Source organism: Pleurodeles waltl, chromosome 1_2 (genome assembly GCF_031143425.1).
Source record: "Pleurodeles waltl isolate 20211129_DDA chromosome 1_2, aPleWal1.hap1.20221129, whole genome shotgun sequence".
Classification (NCBI taxonomy): Eukaryota; Metazoa; Chordata; class Amphibia; order Caudata; family Salamandridae; genus Pleurodeles; species Pleurodeles waltl.
Genome location: NC_090437.1, coordinates 883652564 through 883676331, shown reverse-complemented (window position 1 = coordinate 883676331; position 23768 = coordinate 883652564). Strand labels below are relative to the sequence as shown.

General features: G+C 44.5%; 1 protein-coding gene across 1 annotated transcript in view; it reads left to right on the top strand.

Annotated features, from left to right (window-relative positions):
- Positions 1-23768, top strand: part of ENPP6 (ectonucleotide pyrophosphatase/phosphodiesterase 6) — a 234505-nt gene that overhangs the window by 40824 nt on the left and 169913 nt on the right. Inside the window, exon 2 of the mRNA XM_069199390.1 lies at positions 19104-19283. Coding sequence (XP_069055491.1) covers positions 19104-19283 — 180 coding nt within the window. The remainder of the gene's footprint in view (positions 1-19103; positions 19284-23768) is intronic.

The following is a 23768-nucleotide window of genomic DNA, read 5'->3' as shown; positions in this document are numbered from 1 at the left end:
CCTGGTGACAGAGAAACTGATAGATGATTGAGGCTGATTTTAGTACGGAGCATAAGCCTGTATCCCTGTGGGGGATTGTGAGAGAGTGGGTACCACTGTGCCTTGTAAAGTTCACTAATTCCCCCATAATGGCAGTCTTTGTCGTGTGTGGCATCTTTCACATGTCTCATGTGAGACAATATGCAAATGGGTGTATGTTCCTCCGAGAATCCAATGGTGTAAAAAATGTTGGGCCTGCATTAGGGTGTCTTTTCCCAGTGAGGATACGTAGAAAGCGTACATGCTGCTTTTCTTGGGCATACACTGTAGAAACTCTGTGGATGTTTGGATGGGAGAGGAAAGTTGCATCCACATCCAGAACATTTGCACTGCAGCGGTGCCCGGCATCCAGTGCCTGTCTGCGTTGCATGATGCCTTTCTAAGCATTGGAGAAACTCAGTCTGCATCGTCAGGCTGGCCTCGCGGAGAATATTCACTCTGCTAACTTGAAAAAGGGATTGAGTTCGGTGTGCCTGATTCTAGTACCTTTTCAAACATGTGCTCAGCTCCTATGATTCTGGAAAATCCGAGTTTGAAGCTGGACATATACTCTAAAGTCCAGGTTCCCAGTTCTAACTGGTGATCCAGTGAGTCCACTGTGTCATCATGGCAATGCATACCCTTCGCATGACCAATCGGTTTCAATGTACATGCTCGTGAACTTTGGAAACTTGGGATATTTATTTTGTGGTTAGCCCAGCTTCAGCACCAGTAGCCTATGCTATAATTCCAGTGATCAAGAGCCGAGTTTAAGCCTTAACTGGGGCTTTCCCTTAACTAACACCAACTAGCAAAACCTGGTAATACCTTTAAAGTGGACATCTAGCAGTCAGTCAAACGGCGGCCTAAATTTGTTTTGTTGACTTCACCCCTTTTCGGTCTAAGTGCTGGACATTTGATTGAATTGTAGTCACAGTTATTTCTGAATTTTTAGTCACCTGAGCGCAAGCCTGCTGAGCTGTCCCTCCTCGCATCTGAGGCGTCTGAGATGTTAGTATGAAGGATACACATGGTAGTTAGCTTGATACATTGCAGCACTATGTGTGGCACCTTTGCCAGTTAGCTGAGATTTCTAAACATCGTATTATTGATAAGAATAATTGACAGGATCATCTGGATAAAATGTCTTTATTAAACGAACAGAACAAGAAGCACACCACAAGGATGTACATTGATAACAAAAGATACACTCATGATAGCTTTGGACTGAAACAGCATTCCTTATTCTAACCATGCGCAGCATCTACTGCAGCATTGGAACGCCACATCCCTGCTTCAAACACCACCACAAACCCCACTGTCAAGACCAAGCTGGTTCCTTAACACAGCAGCCCCAAGAAATCCCTGCAACTCCTACACGGTCTCCTTCCACAGGAAAAGAAACCCATGAAAGACCTGCGGGGAATGGTTTGGGGGCGAGGGAGCGGAGGGAGAAGAACCCATGGAGATGTGCAGTTCAGCAGCTGCTACTGTTGCCATGGACATGATCTATACAGTTTGAAATGCAGCTGTTAGGATGTGTACTGAAGCTACCCCTAAAGTTCCCTCTCAGGATTGGTACAGGGACCCCTTCTGATCCTCCTGACTTTTCAACCCCAGTCATTCACAGAATAATTTGTTGTTGAAGACCAGTACCTTCCAATGAGCGCCTACTGGGTCTGATGTTGTCTCTGCTGTCTTCAATAGCTCCCTAATTCTCTTGTCGGTGTTTTTAGGAAACAGATCTACTAGTAGAGAGACTTACCTTTTCATGTCTTCAACCTCACCCTGGGTGAGAAATACACTTTCTGATTTGTGCTCAAGGTAACTTTCTAGTTAGGCGTGCTGTGTGACTGAAGAGAGAAGAGCTCCATTCGCAGCAGAGTTCCTGCAATTTGCCTAAGTGCCCATGTTTAACAGCATTTCAGGATTTCCGTGCTGTCTGGTGGGTTGGTGTGGCCAGGCTTGGGGTATGAGCTACAATTGATTGACGGACCCACTGACAGTTCCATCTCTTTCCCGCTTTCTCTCAGCATCCACCTATGTGCTACCCACTCATTCTCTTTTGCTCTTACCCATGCGCCATGGAATGCATGTACGAGCTGTGGGCACCTCCGCACCTGTTGGTCCTCCATATATTGAGGCCAGTTTTGCAATTGCTATTGCTATAGCACTGATACACTGCCAGGTTCCCTATTAGTCAGGTGTTCCAAGAGTAACTGAGTATGACCTTGCTAAAGCCTAATTGGACTAAAGATGCCATGCCATGAAATTGAAGTTCTCCAGACCATCTCCATACCCAGTGGTTCACAGTCTTGGCAGACTGTATCTCCATCTGCTGTCCTTAATGAGCAGTGTCAGTAGTAAAGTGCAAGAAAACAGGTAGCCACTGGGAATGAACAAGGCAGGAAGAGCACATCAGGCTGCACCGGGCTGTCTGACACGCAGAGGAATGCTGGTTGTGCATCTGTGCCCTCCTAACACCTTCTGCCAGTAGTCGCTCCTCTCTAACAGAGAGGTCTGGAGGCTGGATGATTTGGAATCCATACCTGCAATAGGTGGAGATTGCTTGCAATGAATCCTATTTCTGGCATTGTAACCCTCAGGATGTGGGGATCTGGGGGGTTATGTGCAAGTACCAGACTTTGCACAGAAATGTAATAGCACAGGTCTGCAGCAAGTGTGGATCCCACTGACGTGGAAATTAAGGTAAAGAAGGAAGGTAAAGTTTCACAAACTGACTTCAGAAATAATCTGGGGGAGCAGTGCTATGGCATTTAATTTTAAATCCTGATTGCCCTTCTGGTCCTCTACATAGCCCTCTGTTTCAGGGAGCAGAATCATGTTTTTCAAAGGAAGAGCTAGGGTTGTTGTTATGATATTTTGGGTAATATATATTATTAATATATTGGTTGTAGGATTTTAGAGAAACCTTAGCCATCTCTCTGGAGGAGCGCAGTCCACTTGATAATATAACTAATAGAGGGTACATTTTGTAGTCTTTCATTGGACTGTGTTGCATTGAGTTTAATACGTTCTCGCCCCACACACCAAACATGACGGTGGGATGCGCGCCTGGACAGGTGCGGCTTTTCTGCAGACTGCACTAGGATTTGTGAGGTGCTGTAACCTTTTCCTTTGTCAGTGCACCGCTGCTTATTTACCCTGTCCCATTGTCTCTGTCTTACTGGTCCGGTGTTTCTCTTTCCACCTGCTCCTGTCCATGTGCCAGTAGCGCCCTGCCCCAGTGGACGTGTTGGCACGAGGAGTTATCTGCCTTCCTATCCCAGTGACTGTTTCCCTGTTTCTAATTCCGTGCCAGCATCTCCTTGTCCTGGTTCTTTTCACTGCTGCCCGGGTGTCTGCGGGCACTTGCAGTGCCGGATTAAACCCTGTGGAGGCCCCTAGGCAGTCGAAATTTCGGGGCCCCTCTCACACATTATCTCCTAATAGGTTTTTAATTTTAGCAACCAACAATTTTAATAAACCAATTTTATTACACAAAACTAAACATTACAGTATGTGGTTTGCATCAGATTCTTTTTACAAACTGACAGCTGACAGAAGATGAGCCTCCCAAGTGCAGTGCCACCGGATAAATAAAGGAGGATGTCATCTGCATATAGTGAAATAATATGTTCAGATCTGTCCACTACATTGCCACTACCATTCCTTTCTTTTCGGAACAATTCCCCTAATGGTTCTACGGCAAGACCAAATAGCACTGGTGACAGTGGGCAGCCCCGTCTTGTGCCTCAGGATATAGCATAAGCGGCGGAGATGGTGGCACCCGTTTTAGCCCTTGCAGTAAGTCCTGTATATTGCAGGGTGATCCTTCTAATCCAGGCCTCGCTCAGTCTCGATTTGCACATTACCTTCATCAGGTAATCCCACCCACTTTACTGAATCAAAGGCCTTCTCAAGGTCCACTGACATAAGCACTGAGGGGCATATTTATGCTCTGTTTGCGCCGAATGTGTGTCAAACATTTTGACGCTTCGGTGCAAACCGTGCACCATATTCAAATTTTGACTTCCAAGCCAGCGGACGTCAAAATTCCTCCGTGTGCGTTATTTTTTGGATGAGGGAAACTACCTTGCGTTAATGACATGCAAGGTAGGTGTTCCCGCCCAAAAAATGAAGCAGTCGAGAGGTGCCCTTCCCTGCCCCCAGGGACACCCCCTGCCACCCTCGCCCACCCCTGGAGGACACCCATGGATGGGGGGGACCCATCCAAGGTAAGTACAGGTAAGTTGAGGTAAGTATTTTTTTTTATTTTTTTAAAGTGCCATGGGGGCCTAATTTGGGCCCCCCTACATGCCACTGTGCCCAATGACCATGCCCAGGGGACAGAAGTCCCCTGGCCATGGCCATTGTTTTTTTTTTAAGGCATGACTCCTGTCTTTGCTAAGATAGGAGTAATTTCAATGGCGGTTGGTGTCAAAAAATGGCGCAAGTCCGGTTTGAGGCATGATTTTTTGCCTCAAACCTGACTTGCACCATTTTTTGACGCACAACCCCCATTTTCCCCTACGCCGGCGCTGCCTAGTTTGAGTCCTTATTTTTTACTCTGACCAGTCTGCAGCGCCAGCTAACGTCATTCCTTAAATAAGGCGCCCGCATGGCACGTAGGAATGGCGTTAGCCGGCAGTAACATTTTTGACGCAAACCAGCGCCAGCGCTGGTTTGCGTCAAAAAGTATAAATATGGGCCTGAGTTCGACTGGTTTCAGACCTCTGGTTGATATAGGACATGGTGGAGTCTCCTACGGTTAAGGGATGTGCCATTGTGTGGAATTAACCCATTCTGGTCTGTTTGGATTAGGACCTGCATATAGGAGAGTAATATGTAGCCCAGGACTTTACTCATGATTTTGTTAAGCAGGGACAATGGGCAGAATGCAGTGATGGGTGCCCGTGCAGTTTTAGTTTTGGGGAGAGGGATAACTGTTGCAGTTTATGTGGTATCTGGGAGGCAGCCCACCCTCAAGGACACAGCGTCGAGTGCCTCCAGTCTAGGGGCCAACAGGTCCCTATAAGTTGCATAGAACTCTGTTGGGAGCCCATCTGGGCCACAGGTCTTACCAGTAGCCATGTCCTTGATGGCCCATCTAATTTCTTGAGCAGTCACTGGGACCCCTGCACATTCCCACACCTCAGGTGTCAAGTGTTGGAAGGAGGAAAAACTCATCTGCATCCAAAAGGTTATTTGAGAGGATACAGGGCTCACTATACAATGTTTCATAGTATTGTCGGAACTCATAATTTATACCCTCTAGTGAATGGATCTGCATGCCTGTTGATGACATCAGGTGTGTGATGGGGTACCCCATAATTCAGATCAAATGAGCCACACCTTCCTCACTTGCCTTCTTCGTCCTGAGTTCTCACTGTGTACGTTTTGAAATCGTGGCATCACAATTTTTCTAGTATGATATTGTACCGTTCCTTCATGTCGAATAAAGGCTGATGTATAGTTTTATCTGGACCCAAGGACTTATTGAGCATATGAAACGTGGTATCTAAAGTGAGGAGTTCTGCATTAAGGCCCAGATTTATACTTTTTTAGTGACGCATTTGTGTCATTTTTTGATGCAAAAGTGGCTCAAGCTTACAAAATTCAATTATATTTTGTAAGTTTGCGCCGCTTTCGCATAAAAAAATTACGCAAATGCAGCACTAAAAAAGTATAAATATGGGCCTAAGTTCTTTACTAATACCCACAGACTGTCCCATACAGTGGCCTCGGATTACAACCCTTAAAGGCCTCCCACTCCAGCAAGGTGGATGATGCAGTTCCCTGATTCATATCAAAATGGCTGTGCGTAATGTCTCCTGATAGCATGGATCCTCCAGTGCCACCGTCTTGAAGCGCCATGTCAGGATCACAAGCATATCCACCAGCAGTCGGAGTTCTAGGAGCAAGGGGCTGTGATCCCCAAATATTATGTGAAGGTGATATATCAGATCATTCTTCTCGAACAGATAAATCTGTCTAGATGATGGGTAAAGAATATATGGGGTAAGAGAAAGAGTAGTCTCATTCCATACCATGATGGGTCTGCCAGATGTAGGTCAGCTCCCAATGCTGGAGCCACTCCCTAAAACCTGCCACTATCTTATGGGCCGGCACCCCAGGTAGAGGGGGTGTAGAACAGTGCAGAATCACATCAGTGACACAGTTATAATCCCCACCCACCAATGGGTCTCTGTCAGCTAGCTGCCCCAGTGGGGCTGACAGGGATTGAAAACATGGCAACTGTTCATGGTTGGGTGTGTATATACTCATTTCTTTCCCCAGTAACATGCCCTTCATCAGCTTGTATCTCCCCGCCACATCAATCCGTGATTGTAAGGGTTTAAAAGGGGTGCTGGCTGTCAACCATGACAGCACGCCTCGAGCATATGCAAGGTGGGAAGTGGCGTATGGCTGGCCTCACCATCTAGAGCTCAGTCCTTCTACCTCTACCCCTGTAAAGAGGGTCTCCTGCAGCATAGCACTGTGTACCCCTGCATTTCATATATCTATAACTGTTTTGGTGTTTGTCTGCAGATCCCATGCCTCACACATTCCAGGACATGCATATAAACCCTGTGTGTTGGAAAATGGGTTATTGGTAGGGCAGGTAGGTACCTACACCTAGCAACAAGCCACTAACCTCCACATAGGTACAGTTAGGTCTCAGTAAATTAATCCCAGCTCTACCCTTGGTAGCTTGGCAACGAGCGTCAAGGCTTAACTTAGGAGACAAAGTGTAAAGCATTCAAATATCACAAAACAGTAATTAAATAAAACACAGGAAACAGTTTAAAAATCCAAAACCAATTTATAAAAATAGTTTATATTTTTATCTTTAAAATGACACAAAAACGATTAAAATCGGTTCAGGGGAACCGGAGATATGAATTTTTAAAGAATTATTACTTTTCTAGCGCTTAGAAACAAAAAGCGCCAATCGGGTCATCTGGTTGCACCTCGACCGGGGCAAAGTCAAACTTTCAGGCCGACCGCGATGGAGCCCTGCTCGGCTACAGGTCGCGGGAGGCCTCGGTTAAAAAGTTACCTTCTGACTTAGTCTTTATTTTGAAGTTTTTCTTCACCGGGACGAACCTGCCAGTTGAATCCGACCTCCTGGAGCCCTTGTCCGGATACGCGATGTGGGTTTCCTCGGTGGAGACTTTTACCTTCGGACTTAGTCATTTTTTCGAGATGAAAATCCTTCGACCGGGGTAAACCTGGATCTTGATCCGACGTCCATGGAGCCCTTCTCGGATACGATGGCTGGGAGGTCCCGGTCAACTTTTTACGTTCGGACTTAGTCTCTTTTTTGGATGTTTTTCTTTACCGGGACGAACCACGAAGTCAGGCCGGGTCGCGGTTGAGGCAAGCCGGCTAGAATTTCCGCGGCGGGTCGGTCCCTCTCTGGAGCCTTTTTCCAAAAATTCTCAAATCTTTTCCAAACTTCTGGGGCTTCACCCAGATGTTCTTTTAAGGTTCTTTTGGGGTCCACAGCTCACCCCAAGGGTCCAGAAGTTCTGTGATGGTCCTTGGGGGGTGCGGACTTCAACTCCCAGAATGCACCTGGCGAAAACTCCTTTTTGGCCACTGGACAGTGGTCAGCTGGTCGCTTTCTTCAGGAGTTGGTGCAGGGGACTCTGGTTTAGCAATTTTTCACCTGTAGCAAACAGGGAGTCCCTCCTTGAACCAGTTGAAGCCAGGCAAAGTCCTTCTTGTGGTGAAGCCCAAGTGTGCAGCTGCTGCAGTCCTTCTGAGTGCAGGGTCCAGGTGCAGGCCAGGGGTCCAGCAGGGCAGTCCTTCTTCTTCTTTAGTTCCTTTCTTGTTGAATTCTGGAGGGGATCTGAGGCGTGGGTGCAGGTCTGCCAGTTTTATCCTTGCTCCTGGGTGAAAAGCAGGGGGTCCCTGGTTCTCCAATCAGGGACAGGGTCGTCCCCCTGTGATGACCACTTCCTGGGAAGTGTGGCAAAAATCCATCCCAGAAGGCAACAGTCTCTAAAAATCCAACATGGATGAATCTGATTTTTGGAGGTTACATCTGGCTGAGCCCACCCACTGGTGTGGCTAAAAATCATAAACACACCCCTCTCCTGCCCTCTCCTAATCTAATCAAGGGAGCACCTAGCTGTCTGGGGTTGCAGGATGTGGGGGTGTTGCTGGGTGCTCCAGATGTCCTTCTCTGCCTTTGAAGACCAGTTTGGCAGCCCTCCCCCTTCCTGCCTCACCATCTGCTGAGGGGAGATTCTCTCCACCAAGCACATTCCTTTGTGTGAAGCCAGGCCACTTCACACCTCATTAAAGTAGCCTGGCAGAAGCTGCTGCAGGCTGGCCAATCAGAGCACAGCAGCAAAAACAATGCAGAGCTGAAATTGGCAACTTTTTAGGTAAAGTCTAAACTTTTTACCTGGACTAGTTATATTAAATCCAACAACTGGAAGTTGTGGGATTTATTACAACAATCAATTTGATACCAAATTCTTGGTATGTAACATTTAAGGAGACTTTAAAATTTAAAATAAAGTCTGCCCATTCTAGCCTATGAAGGCCATTTACTTCAATGAGGGAAAAACGAATTTGGCTGTTTTTACCTCACCAGGGCTTATAAATCTATTTTTATAAAGTCCCTGCTTATAGTTACATGGCACCCAGCCCTAGGGGCACATAGGGCACACCTTAGGGGTGACTTATATGTAAAAATAAGGTAGTTTAAGACTTTGGAAGTACCTTTAATTCCAAAGTCGAATTTGCATATAACTTTAATTTAAAAGCAGCCAGCAAGGCAGGCTTGCTTTTAAAATGACACTGGGCACCTCAGCAATGCACCTAGGTGTGCACCACCTATGCTGTGGTCCCTAAACCTACATGCCCTACCATATACTAGGGACTTATAGGTAGGTTAACTTAGCCAATTATAATTAGCCTAATTTGCATATCCATTTTACACAGAGCACAGGCCCTGGGACTGGTTAGCAGTACCCAGGGCACCATCAGAGTCAGGAAAACACCAGCATAAAGTGGAAAATGGGGGCAAAAAGTTATGGGGCCTCTGCAATCAGCCCCAGTTTCTCACACTGTGTTCTTATTAGCCATTGGGATACTTGTAACTGACTATTCCCCGCTTGTCCCTCTGTGAGTCCATTTTGCCCCCGCTCCCGGTCTTCCCAGTTGCAGCACACCAGAAACAGAAAACAAAGCTCCCTTTCCCAGAGCAGCTTGGTAACGACCGGCCGCCCAAACTTATGTTAACCAGAAACCAGAGTCATTAGCCAATCCCACCAGACTCCTACAAGGGGTTAAGTGAAGGGGATGCTGGAGGAAAGAAAAGCAAGGTGCAGAGATCTGCTCTGGCCTAATTGCAGCCGTCCTTCAGGGGCTAGTCTTGCTTTGTTTAAACACTTTTGTCGATCTGTGACATAGTTGTTTCCGAATAGTGGACCTTTTCAGCCACCTCAGTTGGCACTTAGAGCAGTCAAATAAAAAGGTCCCTGTCTTGCATGTACTGGTATTTCCCACAACAGAGGTGTGACTTTTCCCAACCACGTGTGTTATGCTCCTGTGGACCTCAGTGCCAAAGTAGTTCTTCCAACGACTGGGGAGGCCACCATAGGTAGATCTCCCCATGCCTGCACCAGTACCGCTGAGTCCGAGTCTGCTGATTGCTTGTCCGACATAGATTCTGGCTCCAACTTAAACCGCGCCTTAGTCTTGATGCCTGCTGCTGCCTGCAGGGCAGCCGCCCTGTCCCTTTTTGTCTCCATCCTGGTCGGTTTACTAGGGGTCTTTTGTGGCCTTTTCCTGGGTCCACGGTTATTTTTTCCCACCTCACCACGGGGCCCTGGGGGGGGCCGATCCTCCATCTGGGGTCATCATAAAAGTGGGATTTGCCTTCCAGCATATTTTTCAGTTTCGCGGGGAACATCAAAGAGTATTGGATCCCCTTCTCTCTAAGGCCCATATTTATACTTTTTTTAGCGCCGCATTTGCAACGCTTTTTGACGCAAAAATGTCGCAAACTTATAAAATACAATTTATTTTGCAAGTTTGCGCCGCTTTTGCATAAAAAAATTATGCAAATACAGCGCTAAAATAGCATAAATATGGGCCTAAGTGTTCTTTTCACTCCCATGTACGATGGCTGTGTAATCCGGAAACAGTGTCACCTTGCTGTTACCAACATTGTGTGGGCCATCTTTTTAAGCTCTCTGCAGAAGGGTTTCCCTATCCCTGAAATGCAAGAGCTTTGCTACCAACAGGCGGAGTGGTTTTCCAGGGGCCGGCAGCCGGGCACACAATCTGTGTGCTTGTTCAAGGACAAAAAAGTGTGTCAGATGCCCTGACGTGGCCTCTGCCTTAAGCCACTGTCAAGATAGGCCACCATCTCAATGCCTTAGGTGCCATCATGGGGCCCCACTATGCGGACATTATTCCATTGATTGTGGCCTTCGGATCCTCAGCCCTGTATTACAATACACTTACTCTCTCAATGCGGCAACTTGTCGTGTTAAGCCCAAGTGTGCCAGATGTACTTCTTCAATTCCCGACTCCACATCCTTTACCCTATCAGCAAGTCTGTGGTGTTCTGCCCTCAGAATGCCCAGCCCCACTGAAACAGCACCAATGTCCTGATGTAGTGCAGTTTTTGTGTCTGCAGTGGTGGCTATTATCCTACCACATTGCGCTTGTAGCAAAGGAGATGTGCCCTCAGGTCCTTCTGCCTCTTCCTGAATGGTAATCCTAGCCCAACACTCCCACCTGAGTGTTTAATTGTCGAGTCTTGGGTTTCCACATTTTCTGATCTATGGAGTGTCAAGCCTGTGGTGTAGCTTTCAACAGTACAGGCCAGTGAGGCAAACAGAGGGGCAGGCATAGCAATGTCTGTCAGAATTAGTGCCAGCACATCCAGCTAAGTGACAGGGATGTAGCGTCCATTCAGCCCCACTAGGTACCAAAAGGCGGATTGTGCCTTGGCCCCTCAACAGGGTCTAAAAAAAGCCACTCTGCCGGTGCCAGGCACGGAAGTCCAGCTTTTGAAAGTCCCCTGTGGCCCTAGGCACCCTCACAATCTAAAGTCTCACACTTCAGGGACCTCCACAATGCCAATTGGGGCGGTGTCACCGCAGGCGTTCCCAAAAGGGTAGAAGGCACCACACTGCTGCCCGTCAGTCAGTGATGCGTATCAGCAGTCGCAGGGGCCAGTGCATCTTCGTCCTTTCAACCAGACCTCTGCTCCCCGATATTGTCCAGAGAGTCTGGTCCGACAAACTGCTGCAGGTCAGCACACGGCAGACTGGCCCGTTGCTCTCTGCCCAGGGATCAACAAGACCAGAATTCGTGCCAGTGATCAGGTGAGTGCACTTCACCCTCAGGGCCCACCATGGCCCTCCTCCACAACTAGACCAGCAGCCCCAGATACCAGGGGGGCAGAAAGGTCAGACAGAGGATCAGGGTTATCAAGCACCGCAGGCCAGCACTTCAATCCCTGCCACCAGTGATAGAAGCCTCAAGACTCAGTGCACCAAAGTCAAGATATGGCCCCCTGCCAGGCACAGACAAGTGCCCTGACACAGCAGGTCCAGCGCCACCTATTCTTGGGCAGGGCTTTAGTCTCTCACTATCACCGTCACCTCAGGGACCATACAACTGCCTAACAACTGCAGCAAAGCACAAGGGGCCTAGCGGGCCTAGGCGACCCTCTCCACCGTGCAAGCCTGGGTCGAGCACCAATGTGTGCCCCAAGATTCTCCATTCAGATTGTTCGTGCTGCTATCTCGGGCCCAGCTGTTAATAGGCTCAGTCAGCAGCACATGTTGCGGCTTATAGCTGCCATCTCAATGTGTCGAAAAGCTGCTGCTCCGGTTCTCGGTGGCCCCTGCAGGCCACAAAGCACCCAGCATGACAGGGGATCCCTCTCCGAGATGTCAGCAGTCTGCAAGTGCACAGTCCTGGGGCTAGATGTGACCCCGGATGGTAGATGGACCAGGAAAAAGTACAGACCAGAGCAGAGCAAAGTAACTAAGGGGGCCATTAGGAGTTTGGGGGGCAGAAAAGGCCGCCCACCAAACTCTTGAAGTCAGGTTGCCGCGAGTGCTGCCACCTTCCCCGCAGGCCCCATTGCAAGTTCCCCTCTGGGTCAGCGGGAAACAACCCACAACATTGATGCCGGCTCTTAATTGGCAATTGGCAATGTTGCGGTGCGTAGGGTGCAACAGCATCCGTTGCGCTTTTCACTGCACAACGGGGCTGTCCTTGGGGGCCCCTGCACTGCCCATGCTAACTGCATGGGCAGTGCAAGGGCACCCATGGGCCCTCCTGAACCCCGCCTCCACCAGCATTTACATGGTGCAACTGGCAGAGAGGGAGGGTCGTAATCCCAGGATGGTGCGGCATGCAGCGCTGCTTTGGCAGATTAGGACCGCCAGCACCACCAGTTCCTCCAGTGAAGGGAAACTGGCAGTGCTGGTGGTCTGACCGTGGCCCAACCACCGTGGTCATAATGTGGCAGTCTAACCGCAGTCGGGCCACCTCTTTTTGAGGCGGTCAGACCACCACCACGGCCCTGGCGGTCTGATGAACGCCATGGTTATAATGACGGCCGGATTGTCCCCCATGTTCAGCTGACAAGCCACACACCAACTAGAATTAGGCTTAGAGGCTTCTCCCTCCCTCCGTAAGAAAATTTGGGAAAAAATTGTGAAAACGGTTATTCTACCATACATTTTTCATTATAAATTCAATTGTATTAGTTTTTAAAGCATAGTAAGTGATGGCCTTACAGTGCAGCAGGATACAGCAATCTTTACAGGGTCTCTTCAATGATTTCCTCACCACCACCCTCTAATAGTGCTTCTCACCTCTCCATAGCCCCTCTCTTACATATATTTGAATTGTTTTGTAGCGCTTGTCTTGCTAGCGTAGGGTGGTGCAGAACTTTACATCTCACGTGCGTACAGAAACAATCATATGTGTGTGAACCAGTGTATAGAAAATGTTACATGAGAGTAAGGGGTAGGATTCACATGTCATCCATATCGGTAGGCATTTTTTAGGTGTGCTTAGTCTGAGGAAGCATAAACTCAGGAATCAGAATGTAACACAGTGTTTAGGGTTGACTTTACTAATAACAAATTATTTCTACCCAAACAAACCCTTTTTTAGCAAAATTAGAATAATCAAAGACTGGGGAAAAACATAATGTTCTAAGCTGTACACGCATTTTGCATGCAGCTCGTTGGTGGAAGTTCATAGCTCACTGTGCTAGATTATGATTGTGAACTGCACAGTAACAAAAGGATCTCTGTGACATAAGCAGTATCCCACTGAGCATTGTACATAAAATACTGTTCTGTGATCTGCATAGTACACGTTCTTTGCCGCAGGCATATTAACCCTCTGCACTACCTCAGATGAGTCAAAACTGCCACTAGACAAAACTGTGATCTTTCTCTAGCAGGTACATTAAGGACCAGAACTATCTTGGCACTTTTATTGTTGTCTGAAAACTGTTGGATCTACAAGGAACTCTGCAATGCTTTTTAAATCTGCTGTACTGCTACAAAACCTTTCCCCGAGTAAAATAAGCAGCCCCCACCATTTCAGCCTCCTGGGGAAACTCCCAATGCCCCGTATTGCCAGTCCAGGCTTGCTCCACATGTGCCAATGTATAGTATATTGGTTGAGACAAAAAACGCAAATTATTACTTTGGAACAAACAATATTTAAAATGCAAATGCAACTGGCTATTCTTGAGAAGTTATGGGATCCACTTTTAAAACATACTAGAGTATCTGTTTCTTAATAACAAATACCTAGGCACTGATTTATATCCCTTCACTTTAATTTTTAACTGCAAAATACCTATTTATACAGTTCTCTGAGGTCAGTGAAATTAATTATTGTCTAATGCAGTGGTTCCCAACCTGTGGTCCGGACACCGGTGGGGGTCAGCAAAGCCTCCTCTGGTAATTAAATAATATTAACAGATTAATTAAGTGTAGATAAATAAAAAAAGCTAAATGTACAAACGAACATTTTAATACATACTAGAAATGTGAAGGAATTTAAGTGGAGGCTAAAAATTAAATTAGTATATTCAGATTGATTCGTGGGAGCAGTGCAGGTGAATCAGGCAGAATATAGTTTGGATGAAGGATGGTCTCAATTGAATTTAGAAAAGCTCCAATCTTTCTATTAAAATAAAATTTTGATTTTTTAAAATGTATATGTGTTTTTATATGTGTTTGTTTATGTGAGCATAAGTAGTTTGTGCATCTCTAGTAGGAAACCTGGATGACCACTATAGACGATGCAAGCTACAATGAGCTCTGGACTATTCAGGAAGCCAATAGACCTGAATCCGATTATGCAAAGCAGTTTTATGACCGGGGATGGAAGACAGAAATTCCAGGATATAGTATACAGTCTACCTAATCAATTACTCATCACACAAAGATATCCTACCACCTATGGTCAACAGCCTTTTAGTTGGAATCAAAAGGGAAAACAATGGAACAGGAAAGCTCTATAGTTTTTGTTGTAGACACTCACCCACTCTATAAGAAGCATTGCTCATTACTGGGCTTCAACCTGGTCCCTATAAACTAGGATGGGCTCAACCATATTTCAGGAAGATAGTCTTTCAACCAGGGACTTCTGGGAGATAATAAATATCTTATTGACACCCACGTATTCCTTTAGTAATGGGTGTCTATGGCATAGATAAAAACAGATGTTGGGAGTTGACAGGGTATAATGACCATACACCCTTTCTAGTATCAACATGTTTCAGAATTTTTTTGTATAGGCTACCCTGGACCATCTGTTTTCATCAGGACTAAAATGAATGCCCTAGAAATAGTGTTTCTTATACCAAGGCACGACCTGTTCCCTCCTTGTCCATAAATACCTGTTATTTTATGTTGAAGCATCTGTTGGAAAACTTTATTATACTCTCTAGGGGTTGGGCCAACTCCATCTCTTTTATTTACTTAAGATCAAGTTTTGAGTGTATTTTTCCTTGATTAAAGTATTTGATTCAGTTCCCTAAGTTGTCTTATATTTGGACCTTCCTGATATAATAAAAGAAATCCACCTCCACACAAATGTTGATGTTTTGATATCTATTTAAGGAATGTATTCACTGTTATTTAAAAAAAAATTCATACTTGATTTATTTGTATGCATTCCTTTTTATGTTTAACATCCATTTTCGATCTGCTTTTGTTGCTGCTTTAGAGATACACACCCGATTAATAGAGCAACGAAAATGCCCAGACTTCAAAGCATGCCAGGCTAGAATGCATGCAGAAGGGAAGAAAACAGGTCATCTGCTAGCATGGCTCCTGTGCAGTTCCATCCCAGCATCACCTATCACAGTGATTAAACATTCCCCCTCATGCTTCCTCAGGAATGAGACAGACATACAAGAAGCCTTTACCACATATTATCAAGCCTTATATAACCTCTCTCCTGTATTAAGGATACAGAGCATATATACCTTCCTCCGGGTGGTCACGTTATCCAATCTTGGGGCCCGTAATCAGAGAAGACCTTAATGTACCCATCACAACACAGAAAATATGTGGCGTGGTCAAAAACGCAGCCACAGGCAAAACCCCCAGTCTTGATGAGTTTCCCATACAATTTAGAAAGCCTACATACCTATGTTAGCCCCTAAGCTTTTATATGTTTTTCAGAAGGCCCTACAAGAAGGCAGACTTCCACCTTCCCTTAGAGAGTCTCTGCTGATATGCCTTCCCAAAACTGGGAAAGACCCACCGGAACTCAATGGAACTGACCTCACATTGCCCACTATCCATGCTTGGGTCTGATGACAAAATATTAAGCAAAATCATTGCCTCTAGGCACCTAGAACATATGCCCACATTAGTCCAAATAGACCAAAATAGCTTTATTCCTGGTAGATCCCTGTTAGAGCCATGATGATCAATATTAGAAGATTGCACAGTGTCATAGAACTCGTAGTAGCCATATGCTGCATGCCAGCTACTAGATCTAGAAAAAGCATTTGATATGTTGGACTAGGAATACATGTTTTCTACTTTTAAAACACTGGGTATCACGGGCCATCTGTAAAGTTTTATAAGCCTCCTACATGTAGACCCCCACAGCCCGGGTGAAGATTGGGCAATGCATTTCTCCTTAATTTCTGATGAGTAGGGGAACACAGCAGGGCTGCCCTCTGTCCCCTCTCCTCTTTGCCCTAGCTACGGAGCCACTAGCTCAGAGGCTTTTTCAGCAGGCTGGGGATTGGGGCATACCAATGGAGGGAACAATACACACTGCCTCTTTGTATGCCAAGGATGTTCTGATCTACATCTGTGATATTAGACAAGGCATCAATGATATAACAATCCTTTCTGCATTTTGAGCTGCATCAGGACTGGGAGTTAACTGGGCCAAATCATGTCTGTTCCCCCTGCACCCAGATTGTCCACCGCAGCATTTCCTAGTGGACTTCCAGGCATAACGCAGGGAGCCTCACACCTTTCGTTATCTGGGGATAAATATTTACCATGAGACTCAGGTCTTGATAGATGGTAACCTTACAAAAACCGCAACATCCCTACGCTCACGGATGACTTTCTGGGGCACATTCCCACTTACGGTCCAGGGCAGGATTGCTTTGTCCAAAACGGTTATGCTTTCACAATTATTGTTCTATTTCCACAATCTCCCTGTAGCCATCCTCAGAAGCTTCTTCAGCAAGATACATGCTGCATTGGGAAGTTTTATCTGGTATAGGTGCAGGCTCTGAGTAGCACTACGCAAGTAAAAAGGGGGCCTTGGGGCACCCAATTTTGAGCACTACTACTTTGTCACCCAGCTCCAGTGGCCCACCTGATGGCTAGCGGGTCGCTTGCTAGAAAAATTAGGACAGCCCACATTTAGCAGTGAACAAAGAGTAGTACAGGAAACATTTTTCCCTCTGGCTACACTACCCCTGCTCTCCAGTACTGTACTGAAAGTAGCTTACAATAGTTATGGGTGTAGTCTCAGACTTATGCCTGTGGCCCCACAATATTCCCCTGAAATTAGACTAGCTGCCAATAAGCCATTTCGAGCAATGCTAGGGTGTGAGGGACTTTGGCATCGGGAGGCTGAGGGAGTTGGCACACTAGGAACCCTCTTTAGAGATGAAGCGCCTATATCCTTTGACCAATTACAAACAGACCTGGACATACCTGCTGGACACTTTCCTGCATATGGTGGACTCCTCGCAGTCCTAACTGAATTATGGCAAATTACAGACTCAGGGCCTGATCACAACCCACTGGTACATACCCTCCATCTCATAGGCAATGGTCGCCATATGATCACATGGTTTACCCAAGCGCTGTCACACACGGTCCAAGATCCCCTACTACTGACCCGTAAGAGTTGGGAGCATTATATTGGTAAAGAATTTGCAAGCAAAGAGTGGGACAGATCACTGATATGCCCCAGGAAGTTGTCAAGGAATGCAAAATGTCAGTATGTACAGCACAATATATTACACAGGGCCTACCTCACACCAGAATCCCTACGCAAAATATTTGGTTCCTCTTCAGACTGCCCCCACTGCTGGAAGGACATTGCTGAAGCCCTTACAGAATTAGCAGAATGGACTGACACATACACTATTGAAGACATTATAGTTGGCCTCTTTAAACACCCAAAAAGAGCAAAAGTATCCAACCATTTCATCATCGCCAGCATTGGAAATCACACACTCTCCCAGGCCTACACCACTGGTGTGAAGCGTTACTGAAATGGGGTAAAGCCAAAACTGTGTGTCGCTTAAACAGGAAGAAGCACGAGGACTGTGTTGAGTCCCTATTACAGCCAGGTGGGAGATGTATATGCAAGAGCTTCTGACATGCAAAGAACAACTCCCATTCTAAGCATTAACTAGCCTATGAGCATTCCTTTTGGAGGATGCGCACTGCGGCTGGGACTCTCTCAACATCCCAACTCACCCACACACATGGCGCGACAGATTAATGACTCAGACTACCTCTATGCCACTGTATGCAATTCCTACCAGATAAGGGTTGGAGCGACAAAAGTACAAAGCCATCTTAAATTGTTACCACTAAGTTTGATGTTAGTAATAACGACTCAATAATCTTACTTTTTTTTTTGTTCGTTTTTTTGACTTCCAGGTTTATTTACTGTTTCAGTTTAAAATCAAACCGATGACTCTTGCCTTAGGCACTCGGAATATTCATACATGCATTTCAAATGTGTTACATTAACTGCTCATGTAGCAGATAAATCCGAATGTAACACTGACCAATGTATATGCTTTAAAAACTCAATAAAAATTGGTTAACAAAATAGGCATTGCAAGTCCTTTGGACACACATAGCACATACACATGCAAGTTGTATCCAAATTGGATTGTACATGCATTTCATACAGAACACCATTCATGCATAACATGTACCGCACATAAGACGTGAATGGTGAAAAACATCATTATCTTACCCTATTGTGGGAAAATGCTGTGTGACATAAGAAGAGGGGGGCATGCCCCAGTAGTCTCACAGTCATCAAGAATGCCATGTCACCTTTCAATACCTAAATATACCCGGTTTTTTCTTCTCTTTCTATAAACTGGTAGCAAGCAGGTCTTCTTAAACTCATTTGGTGTGTGGTCGGTCCGACTGACGGAAGCATCTTCAACGTATTTTATGACGTGACGTTCGTGGTCTCATGGGAACAGTAGTTCTGTTCAGTCTTAAGGGCTCCCTGAAATATGGTTGAGCCCATCTTAGTTTACAGGGACCAGGAAGAGACCCGATGATGAAGAATGCTCCTAATAGTGTAGGTGAGAGTCTTTAACAAAACCGATAGAGGAGTCCAGTGGTTTGCCTTCCATTGTTTTCTCTTTTGATTCCATTTGGACTTTTTGTGTGTTAGGAAGTCAGACAGAAGAGTGTACACAATAACCAACTTGAACTCCTTGACCAACTCATGATTTTGAATAACTTTTTAAGTGTGATTGTTGTAGGAGCCATAAGGGTACAATCATGCACTGACGTTAACACTCTTTTTGATTTTCCCCACAGGTCGTCACACTGAGGTGCATCAGATGGTTGGAAACTACATGTGGGATCATAAGACAAACATATCTTTTGATATTGGTGCTAATGAAGACAGCCTGCTTCCGATGTGGTGGAATGGATCAGAGCCTCTCTGGGTGACCATGAGAAAGGAGCAAAAGAAGGTCTTCATGTATTACTGGCCTGGTAAGGTTTCAACAGTGCCTTTTCTCACTCTGAAGTTACTGCTGTATAGATATATTTAGTTGTATGGGTGCGTGGTTGAGTGCTATCCAGGAGTCAGTCTCCAGCCTTACCCGTGGTGGAAATGTATCCTTTTAGAGTTTAAGAATGGTTACTAAAGAAGAGGTTTGTCAGTGTTCCACTAATGTCCACTATGGAACACCCACTCCTTGCCATTCCCTGCCCTAACAGCTGATTTACTTCCACCTAATTTTATTCCACCCAATTATATTATGTGTTTGTAATTTACGCTTGTGATTTAGTAAGTCCAGCGATTTGCGCACCTATGGTGAACCTGGGTGTGCAAATGGCTTTATGAACTGGGCACACTATGTTCAATTCCAATGTACTAGCAATCATTCACTAATGTCGATCATTGTGCAGTCATTGAGTGTTCAGAGCTGGATTAGGAACGAAAACCAGGACCGGCAGAAATGTCCAAACGAGCTCTGCACTGGATAATAATAGTGAATGTAATTATTGAGCTACTCCATCTTCAGTGGGCTTGGGGCGGGTTCTCTGCCAAAAAGAAAACAAAATCTGCAAAAAATTAATCCAAACACTGCATTTTGCAAAACAATGTTTCACATTTTTGTCTAATAAAAGCATAGGGTTTACAGCCAGCTAACATCTGGAGCTAATAAATCACCAATGCGTTTTCTGTTCCGAACACGGCCTGACAAATGGGTTTTCTAAACCCTCGGGTACCAGGGACTGAGACAGTATGCCAACCTGAGACAGAGAACCAGGTGGACAGCAACCATGACACAACCAACTGAGCACTACTTTAGTGAAGTGTGTTCTATGTAACAATCAGTCCTGTAAAATTTCACAGGGATAGTTTGTGGAACCCCAAAATCTCTTTCATCATGAATAGGAACACTCAAGAACACAAGGAAACCAGGAATATATTTTCAAGATTTATTGCAATCAAAATCTTATCATTGTGCACACAATATGAATAGCAACTGTTATAAAAATAAACAAAATAGTGTCAATGATACTTGCCAGGAGGTAGAATAGTAGAACATTTTGTAACAATATGATATTATCACAAATCTTTACATCTGTATACTCAACCCCTCCATTCTCTTTGCAAACTAACCTAAGCTGAGCACTAAAATCTCTTTGACTTTTTTAGAAGATTCAGAACCAATGTTCTGCAAATAAATAGCATCTACTGTTCCTGTCTACAAGCCTTCAAATTGTCTGAGTGAAGGCTGAATGTGCCTTCCATGTAGCCTTCAAAAAGAAAAGACAATAACAGCTTTTCTATGACCCTTCATCTTGAATCCCTGCCTGGTACGATTTTCCTGTCTAGTTCATAATCCTCTAGTCTAGTTTATATGGTTTGCCAGAACATTGTTGAACATTTTCAAATTGAACTATTAGTAGTAAAGACCTTCTGACCATTCACTTACTTAAGATTTGTGAATCATTGCTTACTGTTCGAAAACAATAAGTGAAAAGTCAGGGTGTCAATTTCTTTGAAGCCATGATCATTATTTAAAAACAGTCACTGGAAAGACTATTCAGTCCATACAGAAAAAAACATGAATATATTCAAGCAAACCAAATTATCATTATCACATTGTAATGAATAACAACATTATAGATGTGCATTTATACTTAAAACATCACCTAAATAAACATATATATGTTAAAGGGGTGATAAATCAAAGATAAACTATATGATGATTATAGCATCCCAGGGATGATAATCAAGTCCACGGTGTGAATATTATCTCCAAAAATAAATTAAAAATACTATTCTCTTTTATCTTATTTCACTTTTCAATTATTGTGGTTGTGAAGAAAAAGCTCAACGACTAATTCAAAAAGATTAAAAGGCATTAAGCTGATTACAAATGCTTTATAATGTTACAAAAAATAGGAGCTTCTGATTTAGTTTAGATTCCCTTTGTTATGATAATAATGCTGATTTGTCTGTAATAATATGGAAGAGACCAAACATTTTCGAACTTTGGTAAACATTCATGAATTGTCTCCAGATGTAGATGATGGTGAAGCTTCTATAAGTCTCTTAAAAATGAGGATCTTAAAACCACAGGTGAAAATGGTGCAATTGGTGATGTGGAAGCTGACGTGCTCTACGTAACAGCATCAATTGAATTTGAAAAAGCAGATACTGTTGATGTTGAAGGTGAACTTTATTCACTTTGCATGAAAACATTAACTGAATCTGAAAATGCAGACATTGTTGTCAATCTGATGCTTACCAGGGTAGGCATAGATGGTGATGACATTGATGGATTGTCACACAAAATGCATCACCTTCATCTTATAACAGTATTTCAATACTTCACGTTCTGCCTTAGTGTCTACGGCCAATATTTCTCCAAAATAGAAAACCATGTATGAGTCTGAAAATAGATAATGTGATGGATACACACTAACCTAAACAACGTTTATGTCAATTGAGACCATGCTTATCGTATGTGCGAGCATATACTGCTCATCATTCTCCATGTTCTAGTTTAGGTTATATACAAAATCTTATGCCCTCTAATCATACAATACTAATTATTCCAGCCTAGAATGGGTGCTGCTTGAACATGTACTGCTCTTAATGTCACTCTGTCAAGTGTGATGCTTTAATGGTTAAAAGGGACAGTGATGCTCATTGTGGTAGTAGTTGGCTTGCATGCCAATAGGCTGCTTAGCATTCCAAGGCTGCTTGTTAGTGGTATTCTTTGGGTACGGTTACTATCCTCATGTGGCCATACTACTGTCATGCCAGAATCTATATAGCTCTGTATACCTATCAACAGATTCATGGCACAGTCCATATTTCCCTAATATGTACAGCACCAGTGTAATCTAATTTTACATTTATCTGGTATATAACCAGTATTCAAATGAAGCCATTTATATTGAGTTGGTTTTACAGCACCATCATCCTGCCAGAATCCAAAGTGCCCAGGTATGTACAGCACCACTGTGGTATCTAGGAATCAAATACATCCCTGGTAAACTACAAATGTAAGCACTATTGATATGATTCTACCAACCTCAGCTTCTTCACACTTCCATCCTTATTCTTCTACTAACAGATGGGTGGTCTGTAATGACTGTCAGATACTGGGGTTGCATGCAATTGTATCTTCAGGGCCCATCCACTAATAAGCATGCAGAGCTGCAGTATACTACTGAAGGCCTAGATGAGCCTGCACTTCCTTCTTCCACAGTGGTGGCTTTGTTTTTACAGTTTCACTGATGCCAAAGGGACTTCCAGCTCCAAGCCCTCTGCTTGAATCACCTATAGATTACATTTTCTAAGTACATATACATGCATATTCTTAGTAGCTTCATTTGAAAGGTCACCAATTGTGTGTAATGAAAACTAAGTTTTAAGCCACGGGAGTTTGAGGCTAAAGATCCTGTCAGGGCTGAATCGAAACTGAAAAGCAGCCCCACAACTTGCAGCCTTCTGGGAAATGCCAGATGCCCAAATGCCAGTCTGGCCCTGCATTCAGATCCCCCTGTCATATAATAACATGTGTCCATGATTTAATAGTAGAAGATCAAGATCCGTCCCGGATAACATATATGTACAATCACTGAGGTGGTTGGGAACTCACAGTGGGAGTCATAATGTTTGGTGGAGTATCACATTGGTCTTTGTTTTCTAAGAGAGGACAGAAATCATTCCACATTATAAATATCTGATTATGAGTAGAGTAATGAAAGTGAGCTATGTAATGATTGCTAGCAGTATATATTCATCATCACTTTAGTGCCCAGTGTTGCTATTTTGTATTCATTGTTAATACTTTGTATGCTTTTTGTGTTGTGTTATGTCTTCCGGTTTCATTGAGCTTTTACTATGTGTATATATTTTAAGGTGTAATTAAAGCTGATGTTCTTTTACATTTTTAACAACTCCGAGTAATCATACTAGACTTACTGAAATTATAATAATTATGTTATATGAAGTGCTGCTCCCACCAAAGAATTCAGATCTCTTGAAGTGTTCAACATGAGTGTATTGCAAATATACAACATGGCATCCGTCCTCTTCCCAGCCGACTTCCACTCGCTTTACCTCTCCCTCGTCACCGTCATCCTCCCCTCTGGTATTCTAAACATAACTTCATAACATTATACTTATCTGATTTTCACCTTCATACCACCTTCATTATTCTAGACCTTGACGTCTGCCCATGCTGTTGCATAGCGTCAAGGATGCTCGGAAGCACACGTTCCAGCTCAGACCAGATACCCACCATCCTGGCCCCTGAGAAACACCTACAGTGTCACCTTTGGCAATGTTGTGCAGTCCATAGAACTTCACGGATCTGGAAAAAACTAACAATTTGTTTACACATTTTAGATACAGTTATTACTTGTATACTTAATTGGAAACTGATGGTAACATCTCGGATACCTTTCTGCCTGGTAAGATATAGGACTACCAATTATTTCAAA